Genomic DNA, 15,907 nt, shown 5'->3' with positions numbered 1-15,907 from the left:
ACGGCAACGTTCGACATCTTGCTCTCTCCTACTTAAGTGAGCGTATATATGTATGTATATGCGCATATGTACATATATAAATTCACGTATTTGTATTTGCCTATGCCTTCTTATTGATTATTATTAATTTGATTCACTTGAAGAATTTAAAATAAAACCAAGTTTGTTAATAATACCTGTTGTTTTAATGTTATTATTATTAATTTTTGACGTGATAACGTCTTATAATTCGATTTAACAGGCTGCACGCACGAAAAAATGTGTCGTTACCTTGCTCATTAGTGTTACCTTGCTCATATGTAGTTACCTTGCTCATTAGTGTTACCTTGCTCTTTAGTGTTACCTTGCTCTTTAGTGTTACCTTGCTCATTAGTGTTACCTTGCTCTTTAGTGTTACCTTGCTCATTAGTGTTACCTTGCTCATTAGTGTTACCTTGCTCATATGTAGTTACCTTGCTCATTGCATTGAATGAACTGCAAATTCTTTCACCATTCGAAAGCTACATCCTCCACGAGTAACATGGATTATATTTTATTTTGGAAATAGGGCTCGAGATATAGGTCACAACGTGGACCCGGGTAACCTTCGGATGTGTATGTACAATATGGGTATCAAATGGAAGCTGTTGGTGAATGCTTTAGTCCAGAGTATTTTTCATGCCGCTCCGTGACTAGGGTCTCGAGATAGAGACCAAAACGTGGACCCTAGAATGTGTTTGTACAATATGGATATCAAATTGAAGCTGTTGGTGAATGCTTTAGTACAGAGTATTTTTCATGCCGCTCCGTGACTGGGGTCTCGAGATATAGGTCAAAACGTGGACCCGGGTAACCTTTGGCTGTGTATGTACAATATGGGTATCAAATGAAAGCTGTTGATAAGTGCTTTAATACGGGGTAATTTTCATACCTATTGATGACTAGGGTCTGGAAATATATGCCAAAACGTGGACCCGCCGTGTCTTTGCACCGAATTAAACCAAACTTACACACATTGTTAAGGAGGTATTGAAGATGGTTTCCGTATAGTTTGGATACCTATTGGTAGATAGGGTCTCCAGATATAGGTCAAAACGTGGACCCGGGTAACCTTCGGATGTGTATGTACAATATGGGTATCAAATGGAAGCTGTTGGTGAATGCTTTAGTTCAGAGTATTTCCATCCGCTCCGTGACTAGGGTCTCGAGATAGAGACCAAAACGTGGACCCTAGAATGTGTTTGTACAATATGGATATCAAATGAAAGCTGTTGATAAGTGCTTTGATACGGGGCAATTTTCATACCTATTCATGACTAGGGTCTCGAAATATATGCCAAAACGTGGACCCGCCGTGTCTTTGAACCGAATTAAACCAAACTTACACACATTGTTAAGTAGGTATTGAAGATGATTTCCGTATAGTTTGAATACCTATTGGTAGATAGGGTCTCGAGATATAGGTCAAAACGTGGACCCGGGTAACCTTCGGACGTGTATGTACAATATGGGTATCAAATGAAAGCTGTTGGTGAATGCTTTATGATATGTTATGTTATGTTATGTTATGTTATGTTATGTTATGTTATGTTATGTTATGTTATGTTATGTTATGTTATGTTATGTTATGTTATGTTATGTTATGTTATGTTATGTTATGTTATGTTATGTTATGTTATGTTATGTTATGTTATGTTATGTTATGTTATGTTATGTTATGTTATGTTATGTTATGTTATGTTATGTTATGTTATGTTATGTTATGTTATGTTATGTTATGTTATGTTATGTTATGTTATGTTATGTTATGTTATGTTATGTTATGTTATGTTATGTTATGTTATGTTATGTTATGTTATGTTATGTTATGTTATGTTATGTTATGTTATGTTATGTTATGTTATGTTATGTTATGTTATGTTATGTTATGTTATGTTATGTTATGTTATGTTATGTTATGTTATGTTATGTTATGTTATGTTATGTTATGTTATGTTATGTTATGTTATGTTATGTTATGTTATGTTATGTTATGTTATGTTATGTTATGTTATGTTATGTTATGTTATGTTATGTTATGTTATGCTATGTTTTGTTATGTTATGTTATGTTATGTTATGTTATGTTACGTTACGTTATGTTATGTTATGTTATGTTATGTTATGTTATGTTATGTTATGTTATGTTATGTTATGTTATGTTGTGTTGTGTTGTGTTGTGTTGTGTTGTGTTGTGTTGTGTTGTGTTGTGTTGTGTGATGTTATGTTATGTTATGTTATGTTATGTTAAAGTACAATATATTATGTTATGTTAATGTTAACTCATTCTCTATATCCATACAAAATATCTATCAAACAAATAAAATTAAAATTTTCTTTTGAAAAATGCAACCATTCAATCAGTATTTTCTTATGACGTTATCACGTTAAACTATCGTCAGTAAACCGGCTTTACAGACAACCTCTTTTTTTCCAAAGATTTCTCCTTGGAAGTCAATACACTTCTGCATTCGCTCTAAAAAATTTTCAAAGCACTTGTCCTATATTACTTAGGAGTGGACACCTCAAAACCGAGGGGTGCAAGGTTTCTACAGCATCTTCAGGCATTGAGAGCAAAAAGCAATCATTATGTGCAAAATCAGGACTGTAGGGCAAATGTTCCATTAATTCGATGTGTGAGCCGATACGTGAGAACTTGCACTTTATTAAAGAAGGATGATTCATATTCGGCGTTTGGTTTTCCTTTATTCTTAACATGGACATTGAACCGAAAAAAAAACCAAAACATGGCGACCATTTGCTTTGAGTTGCGTCTTCCGCGATCAATTTTTGTTGGATTAAGTTCGTCGTGGAACACTCACACTGTTGATTGCTATTTCTGGCACATATGCAAAGATCCAAGATTTTTCACCTCTTACGATTTTAGAGACGTACGCTGTACCACTGCGACTGAATTTCTTCAACATCTCTTTACACCAATCGACAGAGGTCCTTAATGCAGTTTTAAATTTGTGCGGTATCCAACGCGGGCAATTCTTGTCGACCAACTGTTCAAGTAACATTGAATTTATGCTGGTCCCACAACTGCCCAAGGATGCCTCTATCCCGCTATATGTTAGGTGATGGTCTTACCTTATCAATTGACGCACAGCATCCATAGTTTCTGGCACAACAGCCGCTTTTGGACATCCTTCACGAAATTCCATCTGTAAGATAAACGTTGTATCAGCGTTTCGCAGTGGCACGAAATTCGTTGAATTAAATTAAATTATGCATTTTACCTACCATTCAGAATTCAGAAAGAAGTATGTTCGAATCGCGGTAAAACATCAAAATGAAGAAAAAGTTTTTTCTAATAGCGGTCGCCCCTCGGCAGGCAATGGCAAGCCCCTGAATGTATTTCTGTCATGAAAAAGCTTCTCATAAAAGAAATCTGCCTTTCGGAGTCGGCTTGAAACTGTAGGTCTCTCCATTTGTGGAACAACATCAAGCCGCCCGCCACAAATAGGCGGAGGGGCTCGGCCTATATGTACATAAATTTTAAATAAACTTCTACCGTTAAACCGTTATATACTCAAAATAAACAGAAACCTAAATGAAAATTGGGAAATTTTACTTATTTTCTATGGAGGGCCGGGGAATTCACATTGAGCTTAGGTGATTGAGGGTTGGAGTGTTCGAGAGAAAGATTCTGCGTAAGATTTTTGGACCTTTGCACGTTGGCAACGGCGAGTATCGTAGACAATGGAACGATGAGCTGTATGAGCTTTACGACGACATAGACATAGCGCAGCGTATAAAGATCCAGCGGCTTCGTTGGCGCTACTAGTGTTGTTGTTGTTGCATTGACACCAAACCGGTTTGAGAGAGAGAGTACATACATGCCAATAAAGTTATGCAAAAAAAATATTTGATTTGTTAAAACATGTCTAAAAAAAATGTGTTGAAATAGAAAGTATTACATTTTGTTACAGTTTTGCTCTTCAGTGTACGTCCAGAATTTTCGAAAAATCAATTTTTTCTCGATATTTCGAAATTATAGTATCTTAAGAATATACTATGAAATTTTCATGCGGAAATTCACAATATTATAGCTTCTAGAGCCCATTAACTAGGTAGAGAGCGGTCCGCGCTCCTGTACCTCAAACTTTAAACTCGTTTTTCTCGAAACTATGATATTTTTTTTTTTTTTTATGATATTTTCCTGCACAGTCTGCATGATAACTCATACAGTTTTTTAATATTTTTTGCATTTTTTTGACTTTTAATATTATTATTAAAAAATTTTAAAAACATCATTAAAGTGTGACATTTATGACATTTGTGACATAGAATGATGCATCCTCTTTTTAAAATGCCGTAATTTGAAAATTTTTTTGGAATTCAAAAATCCGGCTTGACAACTATAACTACAACTTTATTTCACAAGATTTTTTTTTTTGCTTTTTACAGATCCATTAATGTTTCAAGGAGAAATAATACACACCGTGGAGCGACATTTTTTTAATGTACTTTGGGTCACGTGATTTTTTATGTACTAATTTTTGTAAGGAAAAATTAAAATAATTTTTTTTATAAAGTTTACGTACTAATAAACAATGTATAAAATTTTTTATATTTATTTCTATTGTTATCTCTTCTAAAAACAGTTTTTCTTTTTGCGCATTTTTGGCGCTGCTGGACTTATATAACCCCTTAATTTTTACTCCGCGTATTCGCAACGTCAGATTCACACCAATATGTGCGCTTCGCTTTATTATTGACCAATCATCATAATAGCGCAAGTATTTCAAACGTCTACACAGGGCTTAAGACAGTGAGCTTAGCTGCGGTTTAATGTTGCCACTACAACCATGCAATTTAAAATTTCTGCTTAGATCAAAAGTAGTGAATAACATAGATGAGACAATAAAATGGCCATTAATGAATTGAAATTATATAAGAATATGAATGCAGATTTTGTTTCTAAAATATGCGTGTACTTTGAGGGTAACAAAAATACTAATGAATTATTTTTTTATGTTCTTTTTTTGTTTTTCCTAAAGTGGGTGGCAATTCCTCCATCAGCTGTTCCCTTATCGGTTCCTCTAACAATTGTTTTTTTTTTTTTTTGTGGACCGGACCATAAGACTTTTAGGAAAGTATGCTCGAGTTTACAAGAATAATGTATAAAAAGTTGATTACTTTTCCTTATAAAGTGGGCATGGTGCATCCCAAATACCGGTAAATATTAAAGGTACCCAAGTTTCCATTTCTATTAAAGGATTTTATTTAACTTTTTAGTGCATATTTACAACTTCGCAAGTCACATGTACGGGAAATCAGTAGCACCAACGCCTGTAGGGATGCCGACAATAAGTTATCTTCGGATTTTTTAAATATCCCGATAGAACGTATTCGAAATTTTAGTATAATTGCTCACGTCGACCACGGCAAAAGTACTTTGGCAGACCGTATACTGGAATTGACCGGCGCTATACCACAGAATTCGGGTGCTCAGGTTTTGGACAGCTTACAAGTGGAACGTGAACGTGGTATAACAGTAAAAGCACAAACTGCCTCCATATTTCACACCTACCAAAATCAAGAATATTTATTAAATTTGATTGATACACCTGGCCATGTTGATTTTTCGAATGAGGTTAATCCTTAAAATAGTATCTTTATATGTAAGCATAGATTTTTGCTTATATAATTTGTTATATTGTAGGTTTCAAGATCACTGGCTGCATGCGATGGAGTTGTGTTGTTGGTTGACGCTTGCCATGGTGTTCAAGCCCAAACTGTGGCCAACTACCATTTGGCAAAAAAACGTGATTTGGCAATAATACCAGTGCTAAACAAAATAGATATCAAACACGCGAATCCGGAGCGAGTGTGCAAAGATTTGCAAAATTTGTTCGGAATAAATCCCGAAAGCGTCCTAAAGGTAACAAATAAAAATATATCAAAGTACATCAAAGCTAAATTGTTAATATTCAAGATTTCCGCCAAATTAGGAACCGGTATAGCTGGTGTGCTCGACAGCGTCATTGAACGAATCCCCCCGCCGCCTGTGAATCGCAGTCCACCATTCCGCGCTTTGATTTTCGATAGCTGGTTTGATAAATACCGTGGTGCTTTAAATTTAATTTATGTACTCAACGGTACACTGAGCATTGGACAGGAGATACAATCGATGGTCACAAAAAAGGCGTATCCTGTCAAAGGCATTACTATATTACAGCCGAGTGAAACGCCGATTGAGAGCATGTGAGTGGGTATATAAATGTTTATTAGAAGTTCATTAAAAAAACGCATTTGCCTATTTTGCAGCTCAGCAGGACAGGTAGGATTGATTGCATGTAACATGCGAAATAGCAAAGAGTCTATTATTGGCGACACGGTGCATCTAAAAAACGAAAATGTAACTGCAGCTGTTAGCTTTAAACCGCAACAACCAATGGTGTACGCAGGTGTTTTCCCAGCTGACCAATCGAAGCATGTGGCCTTACGCAGTGCCATTGACAAGCTAGTGTTAAATGATTCAGCGGTCACAGTGAAGGTCGATTCCAGTCCGGCTTTAGGTCAAGGGTGGCGTTTAGGTTTTCTCGGTTTACTTCATATGGAAGTTTTTTGTCAGCGGCTAGAACAGGAGTATGGCACAGAGCCAATCATTACTGCGCCATCTGTAACTTATCGTATTGTTTTGAAAAATCCAAAAATGATAAAACAAATGGGAACGGACACATTGGAACTTTCTAATGCAGCACTATTTCCGGAACCATACAATGTTAAGGAATACTATGAACCACTTGTAAAAGGTTGTTATACATATAATATTTATGCTTAAAGTATAAAAGTGCAATCAGGTTGTTGAACAAATTTTGTAAAACATTAATGTTTCTTTACAGGTACAATTATAACACCCACAGAATATTTGGGTCCAATAATTAGTTTATGTGTTGAACGCCGTGGCCATCAAGAAACTTCAATCAATATTGACGATGATCGTATTTTAATGAAGTACATATTGCCGCTTAGTGAAATAATATTGGACTTCAATGACCGTTTAAAGTCAATAAGCTCTGGTTATGCTAGTTTCAATTACGAAGATCACGGTTATCATTTAACTAATATTGTGCGCATGGACATTCACCTAAATGGACGTCCCGTCGACGAATTGTGCCGCATCGTGCACACCTCCAAAGCAAGTAGTATAGCTCGTGAAATGGTAACTAAATTGGAGGACCTTATACCAAGGCAGATGGTGCAAATAGCCATACAAGCTTGTGTGGGAGGAAAAGTTCTAGCCCGAGAGACTATAAAGGCGTATAGAAAGGATGTAACAGCCAAATTGGTGGGTATTTTAAAGCACACAAATCTTAGTCAAAACCATATTTATAAGCTTTTATTTTATTTTATTCCAGTATGGTGGCGATGTAACGCGTCGTATGAAGCTTTTGAAGCAGCAAGCAGAGGGGAAAAAGAAAATGCGAATGTTTGCAAACATCCGTGTGCCACATGAGACTTTTATCAATGTACTGAAGCGGTAGTAAGTGGGGAAAGTCGGCATAACATAAATGATACTCAATTTTTGGTGTGTATATTTTCATAAATTAATTTAAATAATTACGATTTATTATCTATATTATCCGAAAACTGATATTTCGGTGGCAGTGCCTGTCTAGCCGGAAAGCATCAGGTTAAAACCATTACTCGACATTCCCACAATAGTCGTTTCTACGTTACCGGAATGACTCGGAGTTATGTCCGGGTAAGGACTTGTCACTCCAGCAGCATTCCCCGTCCATGTATGCTGCTACAATAATAACAACAAAAGCCATTACTCGAAATAGTTACCAAAATATATGCCGCATTACATGTTTTTGGCTTCAGCAATTTGTTAATTTCAATATAGATATGGATTAATTAAATCTTTTTGGAAAATCAAATGCCGTAGCAATAAGAAGTCAGCTCTCAGCTTTGTTTCAAAGAAAGAGGCTCGTAACCTACTCCATCCTGTGAAACACTCCTAGTTTGTATCGCGATAAGCAATTATGGTATTGCAATATCTGTTTTATTGACTACCGTAGCCGAAAGATTGATGCGTGACTACCATTCGCAAGTGCGCAAGTTCGAATCTCCGTGCATTAAACACCAAATGATAGAAAAAGTTTTTTGTATTAGCGGTCGCCCCTCGGCAGGCAATGGCAAACTCCCGAGTGTATTTTTGCCAAGAAAAAGCTTCCCATAAAAAACCATCTGCCGTTCGTAGTCGGCATCAAACTGTAGGTCCCTCCATTTATATATATATATTTTTTTTTTGGTTAAATAGCAGCACGTTTCCTTTTTCTTTATTTTTTCCAAATCATTCCGGAAGTAATACACTTTTAAGGATTCCATTATATGAGTGGTGGCGGACAAGAATCCGATCGTAGCATTTCGAACATACAGGGTTTGATTGAAAAGTAATAAGCCTTCCCGCGCGGAGCGTCTGCCAAGCGATCAACCGAATCGGCTGGTGGGGGAAAATGATCGTTGGACCTTCCACTAGAAACCGGCCGCAGTTCGCTGGCAACAGCAGCGCAGTCAACATCGCTCCGCGCGTGAAATCTGTTTTAAAAGTGTGTTAGGATTTTGCAGTGGCGAAAATGCAGCGATCGTTGGAGCAACGTTACTCGATAAAATTTTGCGTAAAGCTAAACAAAACGAGTACCGAAACCATTGGGCTACTCAAGGAGGCTTCCGGGAACCAATCTCTGTCCACTGCCCAGGTAAAACGGTGGCTCCTTCGGCTGAAAAATCGCGTCGCCCGTGTTCGGCCCGACCTCGTCAACAATTGAACCCTTCATCACGGCAATGCGCCGGCGCACACCGCCTTCCTCTGAACCTCTGCATTGGCCAAGATGGGGGTTCCGGTGCTTCCCCACCCTCCCTACAGCCCAGACCTGTCCCCTCCGGACTTCTTCTTGTTCCCGCGCCTGAAAAGAAAGCTGAAGGGGAGGCGTTTCGACTCCATCGAGGCGATCCAAAAAACTGTCACAGCCGAATTGAACGCGATTCCGGCGGATGAGTTTAAAAAATGTTTCCTGCAGTGAAAGGACCGCTACCAGCGGTGTATTGACGCTCAAGGGTCCTATTTTGAAGAATATTAGTTGTATAAGCCAAAAGGTTTAATAAAACTGCTTAAAAAAAATATGGCTCATTACTTTTCAATCAAACCCTGTAATGATCATTTCAATTTGAGCACTACTAATGGTATGATTTACAGAATATAGTTACATAACCTCAATAAATTCTAATTCTAACACAACCTTAGCCAGCTGCATTTGTGACTAACAGGCCTGCAATTGGACCTGGTTTCATGCACAGAACACGAAAGATTACTACAAAATTTGTACTGATACATTTTATAAGCGCAAAGTTCTGTCTTGAAAAAGTTTCTACAAGAAACAAACCAGCCACCAGCGGAGGCTGTATGAAACTGTATTTTTTCATTGTTCTGCAATTCGGTGTAAAAATCTATCAAGACGCCTGTCTAATTATTGTATTATTATTCCAATTCGTCCTTGAACATGATAAACCTTGTCCATTTCTTATGAAAAATCTTTAGACACAAAATTGTTTGAGTCTTTGCTGAGTTTAACGAAAAGGGCGTATCGTCGTCATAACCTAAGGAAACATTGAGTGATAAACAACAGCAAAAATTGATAACAAATATTTCCTAACCGCAGGCAGCTTCTTGAAACTAGGTGCATGTGTGTATTAAGTGTGTGATAAGTCCCTTTTTATCAGCTTTCTTTTATTGTCATAGTTATTGTCAGTCTTTTCTGTTTCTTTTATGTGTATTTCATTGTTAAAAATGGGTTTAAATTTAAACCACATTACAAAAATAAACGAAATATATCTGAACTTCAAAACAATACAACCACACACACACACACACACACACTTGCACTGAACGATTTCGCACGCACACAATGGCACATTCCAACTCACACTAGAGAAACACATTTACCTAGTGTTGGTGAGTTGTTAAAGAGAGTATGCGAGATGAGTTCAATATATGTGGCTCTCTTCATTCAAACGGAAAATCTCACTTTGTTTACAATTGTGGTGAATGCACCAATACTGTGTTGTTGTGCGAAACAGCTGGCGAAGCTTTCAATTTGTTGACGTTTCGTGGTAGCACCAACACTACAAAAAAAATACTCAGATGATTTGTAGTTCTTTGTGTGTAATTAAAATAACTAAAACAAAAGAAAACTGTTTTCGTATTGCTGAATCTGTAAAGAAATGTCAATTTATCATCAGTTAACATAAACCTAAAAGTTTGAAATTCATTTTATTTAATTTATGACTTTTTGGTTAATCTTGATATTACAATACAATGATAAAAGAAATTCGAAGGCAAAACAATCTTTGCACTTTAAAAATGTATGTATGTACATACACACACACATCCTCTAATACATACATTAACATGGATCTACGCATACATTTGTACCTAAGCAAGCTTGCAAAGAATAAACAGGCACAGGCAGGCTCTCCACAAATTGACGATGATAAAACAATGAAAGTAAAACGCCAAAAGCTTTTCGATTTTGTTCAACAGCAGCGCTCTACAATCGGCATTAAGTCAGAGGAAAAAAATTGTATTGCGATAAATGTTGCTAAGATGACTATTTCCTTAGGACTTACATATATGAAAATTAGGGATATTCACATCCACATTTAATTATCTTTGTAAATTGGCAGTTGTATAAAGGCGACAATCTGTAAAGCGGGGTGAACAAGCGTTGTAATGCGTTGGAAAATATTTAGTTATTTTGTATTTGGCCCGTTATAGGTGCTTACTGAATGCTTCTGCACAAGGCGAATCTATTAAAGCTGGTATCGGTAAATCAGCTGATTTGTGTGTTTTATTTCGCCGTGTTTATGTGGCTGTCAGCCCAGAATGAAGCAAGGCGAATTTATTCTTTGTTTTCTACATTGCCAATACTTTTCTTTGACAATCAAACGTACAAAATATTATTGTTGGTCTAGATAAATCAAAAATTTATAAATTTGTGCCCTCTTATTGAATATCAAACCATGACTAATTTGTAAATTGAGTAATTTTACATTGCAGTCTCGATGACCACACTTAGGGGTACCACAACCTATGCCCTGTCTGAGAAGTGGCATGTGTTTTCCAAAATAATCGGATAGTCTTAGCTACTAGTTCCTTTCGTTATTAAGTATATTTATGCATAATTATATTTCTAATAAATAAATAAAATAAATCCGTTTTCAATAGTTCTCCACTTGTGTTAAATCCGACTATTGCAATCTGGTATAATACCTTCGACACTTTTATTTTATTAGGTATTTGACCGAGCTTTTTCTGCAATGCGTGTTTATGTTCTCTTCTAACTTGAGAAGCCTACAGTTTATGGTGTCTCTTAATAAGAAATATTTTTTATTAGTAGCTTTTTAATTGCGGTATTACAATCATACGATTGTCAACAGTTGTAAGAAATATAAGCCATTTTACAATGCATTCATTAATCACGACAATTCGACCAGAAACTCGTATTCGCTCAATTTAGCTCCTTGTGACTTCTAATTATATAATAAACCGAAAATACCACTCCGGGGATAGAAGGAGATTAGCGTAAATCTTACGTGAATTGAAGGCCGAAAAAACTGTTTCGATCTGAAAAAACTTTAGTATATGAATGTTTTACTGGATGTTGAAGAAAAAGTTTAAAAAGATTAAATAAAGACTGTAAAATTTATAAACAACGTTAGTTGTTTACAGTATAAAATATTACTTAAATTTTCATATTTACTATCTATTATAAATTCTATCCCTATTTCTGTATTCTTCGATCTAATTTAGTGAATGTCAAAAAAAAACCAAAAATAGCAGTGCTACATACGAGGTTTGCCTTTTTAATATTACGCCTTATAATGACAACACAGTAAAATAATAAAGAATATGGCTTTATTGGTTTTTAAGATATTCTCCTTGGGAGTTAATGGAATTCTACATTCGCTTGAACCAATTTTCCCAAGCACTTTTGCTACTCTGAAGTGCATACCACCAAAACGAGTTTCTTAAAGGCTTCAAATGCTTCTACAGGCATTGAAAAACGTTGATCACGCTTTTTATTTTTGATGTTGGAGAACAAAAAGAAATCATTATGTGCCAAAGCAGGGCTGCAAGGCGGAAGACCCATTAATTCGATCGTTTGAGTGCTCAAAAACTCTTTTATGTATGCCGTTACATGAGAGCTCGTATTTTCTTAGTGAAAAATGATTTGTCTTCGGCGAATGGTATTCTTGTATTACTGCCATACCGTCGATTACTGTTTTTCCGCCTCATATGCATAGATCATAGACGGGCTTTGAACCACCGCAGCTGAATTTCTTCAATTCAATCCACAGGACCCCTTAGTTGGGTAATTATCAAATTACATGGTATCCAAGGAGAACAAATGTTCTTGATGACCAAATTTTCATGCAATATTGCATTTATGCTGATCCCAATAATGCCCAAGGCATCCTCTCTCGCGATATGCCCAAAGTCGAAGTAGGTTGAACTGAAAAAAAAGAAAGTAAAAAGGTTATATGCAAATTTATGCTAAAAAATGCCAAACTTTTCGATAAAAATATCGAATTACAACTTATGACACGTAGTGTTACAAAAGCGTAAAATATAGAAGGCAACCCTCACATTGCTAAGCTATTTATTTTGTATTTTTTTATAAAAAGTTTCAAATTTAGTATAAAATGCAACTAATTTTAGTTAGAATTAAAAAAAAATCTTCTTTGCAATCAATTCAATTTTGGTATAAAATTGAGCGATTTCAAAATGGCCCGATATTCTCCTTGGTTTTTGACAATTTAAAACGCATTTTCTTCCATATAAGAAAATTTCCAGCATTCGTTATATGCATAAAAAAATAATCAAAACTCAACATGAATTTTAAGTAACTTTAAACTTCCCGCTATGTCGCGCTTCTATAATTTGGACCGCTATTGTATTTGAATTAAATACAATTAATTTTCATGGCTTACATCCGTTTTGCAAAATAAGTTCCGATGCCTAGAGCAGTAATATTAAAATTTTTTATATGAAAAATTATTTATTAAAAATCACAAAAGCTGTATTTCGAATTCTTTTGAGCTGGTAAGGTTATAAAATTGTTGGGTTTATAACAACTTGAACATTCGCTAGAATTATTTGTAAAATGCTACCGAAGTTGCAATATTTGGCCGAATACAAATCCGGGTTGTTCCGGTAACTGTCGTGTGAGTGGAAAGTTCTGATCATTAGCAATGATTTAGACATGCACCAAGCAAAAAATGTAGTTACGGCATAAGGGTGCATATTCATATGAGAAATTAGTAGTCGTTTGTCTTTTTATAGTATTTATAGATGGTATTACTTTAATTGCGGCCGCCGCAGCCGAATGGATTGGTGCGTGACTACCAATCGGAATTCAGATAGAACATAGGTTCGAATCTCGGTGAAACACCAAAATGAAGAAAAAGTTTTTTCTAATAGCGCTCGCCCCTCGGCAAGCAATGGCAAACCTTCGAGTGTATTTCTGCCATGAAAAAGCTCATAAAAAATATTTGCCATTCGGAGTCGGCTTGAAACTGTAGGTCCCTCCATTTGTGGAACAGCATCAAGCCGCACGCCACAAAGAGAAGGAGGAGCTCGGCCAAACACCCAAGAAGTACGCGCCAATTATATATATATATATATATGAAGATTATGAAGAGAAACTGAGTTATCCGGTTAAAATATATTCATTTTCCAGGTTTTTACATGAAATCTACGAAAAAGTATTTTTTTCCCATGCAAAATACATGGGATATTTCAAAGCCCCGGCGGCACCATTAAATATGGTCTGATTAAAAAAAAAAAAAATACGGGTCTTTTTATTTTTCATTCTTTACTATTTTGGGGGGCGGCAGCATACAAATTTTTTTTGGACCACCCTAATATATATATATATATATATACACACTACTATACTACTATATACTATATACTACTTTAATTGGGCCTGACATTGGTAATGCCATCTGCTGAAGTGATTTCATATATTTTTCTGTACAGTAAGTAGCGCATTTCATAATTCGTTGCGACCCTTCATTATTTGCATTTTATTTGCTCTTTCCTTCCTTCACTTTATTCGTTCCTGTTTGCTTCGGTACGAGATGAAATGTACGAGTAAGCATTTTTGCTACGTTGATATCGCAGTCAGTCGACCCCATACGTACACACTCAGTGTAACTTTGCTTTGGCATTTTTGTTTAAATCTAGTTTTGTCAATGTAGGTACCTACAAATATACCGCATATATTTCGCTAATTATCGTCTCAGTTTGCAATAAATAAATAATTAAAGAAATAACAAACAACTGGGGAGGTTCACTGGAATTTTCGAATGAAAACAGTCTTCTTTAACACCCAGAAAATAAAAGTTCCTATGAAGTCAAACTACGGGCATTTAAGTGAAGTGTTTTTATTTATTATCTGCGCCTAATCCTCTCATAAGTACATTTTAGAATTTAAATCAAGTCATTTTACACATATGGCTCGTTTGAATTATTTTAGTTAATTAGTAAATTAAGAAAAGATGATTCAGGTGCACACTTGATCAATAACAGTTACAATTACATTGAATATCAAAATTCATTTAAAAGGAAATCGTTACCTGAGACTCGCATATATACGCATGCATCTGTATGTATTTATGTATGTATGTTATTTATTTATATAATTTGTATATGTATGTAGTGCTATTAATTCATATATACGTACATATGTCACTGCAATTTATTTAAAGTTATTTTCGTGTAATTTCGCATTGAAACAAATAAGCTTTACGGAAATTGTAAACGGCAAGCAATTGAAAAATAAACACTCGTTGAGCAGGTCAGTTCGAAAAAACTATTTATGAATAAAAGTTGAATGTATTTATTTTTTCTGTTTCAATTGATTCGCTCAAAATTGCACTTTTTTTTTTGCTAAATTTTGTTTTATTAAAACTTTTGTGCGAGTACCTTTGAAAGTGCATACATTCACAAAAATGTGAATTGGTATCTCCAAACACGAACGCCTTGACAGAGCACAGTTTTAGTAGCAGTACTAATACAGCAACAAATGTACGCGGACGAAGTGAATTGAGTATCAAGTGCAGTTGTTGAATAACATAACAAGATATTTACATACGTATGGTATATAAAGGTATATTAGATTTATACATTCGTATGTTTTGGCCATATATATGCATTGTCGTAGATGTGCGAATTTGTTATGAAATGGTAATAAAATAAATGTCAAACTTTAAGGTTAATGTTCTTATACTGCATTCATGATTACCATTCATCACTCACCAGGGATCACTTGCTCGCCATTATCTACACAATACTCACAGGGATCCTAATATGAGAGTCATAGTTGCCATGTCTGGGGCCATCAGTAACGTCTATACGCCAAGCCTTTTTGTTGAATATTAGTTCAATTGACGTCACTAAAACGAAAATCTTTAAAATTGCGAGGAAGTCATGGCTGAATGGGAAGCAATGGTCGTCTCAAGAAATACTCAGAAGGCTATCCTCAAAAAGATATCACTTTGCTGTCAATGTGTCAAATAGTGGTTAATACAATTTTGCTGCAAATAGGAGACTGTGGACTGAAATTGACTGCATATGCAAACGACCTAGTTGCCATCATCTAAGGAGCACGTCGAAGCTCGATTAGCGAAGAGGGGTACAAAAGAAAATCTACGACTTGACAATCACCTATGTCATCCAGACTAGATGGATTTAGCACTTGATGATTAGTAATACCAGATTCAAACCTAGTTTCGCCCTAGACTAGAAAATACTACACTTAACTCTTAAGTGTCTACGAAACACCTAAAGGTTATAATAGACCTCAAGC

General features: G+C 35.6%; 1 protein-coding gene across 3 annotated transcripts in view; it reads left to right on the top strand.

Annotated features, from left to right (window-relative positions):
• Positions 1-4,879: 4,879 nt before the first annotated feature.
• LOC128858152 (translation factor waclaw, mitochondrial-like) overlaps positions 4,880-15,907 on the top strand; it is a 30,468-nt gene continuing 19,440 nt past the window's right edge. The window contains exons 1-7 of one of the 3 annotated variants that reach the window (XM_054094174.1): positions 4,880-5,201; positions 5,262-5,619; positions 5,689-5,907; positions 5,962-6,230; positions 6,294-6,781; positions 6,872-7,317; positions 7,388-7,557. In XM_054094174.1, the coding sequence (XP_053950149.1) occupies positions 5,122-5,201; positions 5,262-5,619; positions 5,689-5,907; positions 5,962-6,230; positions 6,294-6,781; positions 6,872-7,317; positions 7,388-7,513 (1,986 nt within the window). In that variant the 5' untranslated portion in view covers positions 4,880-5,121 and the 3' untranslated portion in view covers positions 7,514-7,557. Of the gene's footprint in view, positions 5,202-5,261; positions 5,620-5,688; positions 5,908-5,961; positions 6,231-6,293; positions 6,782-6,871; positions 7,318-7,387; positions 7,558-14,194; positions 14,294-15,907 lie in introns of those variants that run through there. The other 2 variants (XM_054094172.1, XM_054094167.1) reach the window with 2 other exon arrangements.

This window comes from Anastrepha ludens, chromosome 3, assembly GCF_028408465.1.
Source record: "Anastrepha ludens isolate Willacy chromosome 3, idAnaLude1.1, whole genome shotgun sequence".
NCBI lineage: Eukaryota > Metazoa > Arthropoda > Insecta > Diptera > Tephritidae > Anastrepha > Anastrepha ludens.
This window is presented reverse-complemented; position numbering and strand designations above follow the sequence as displayed.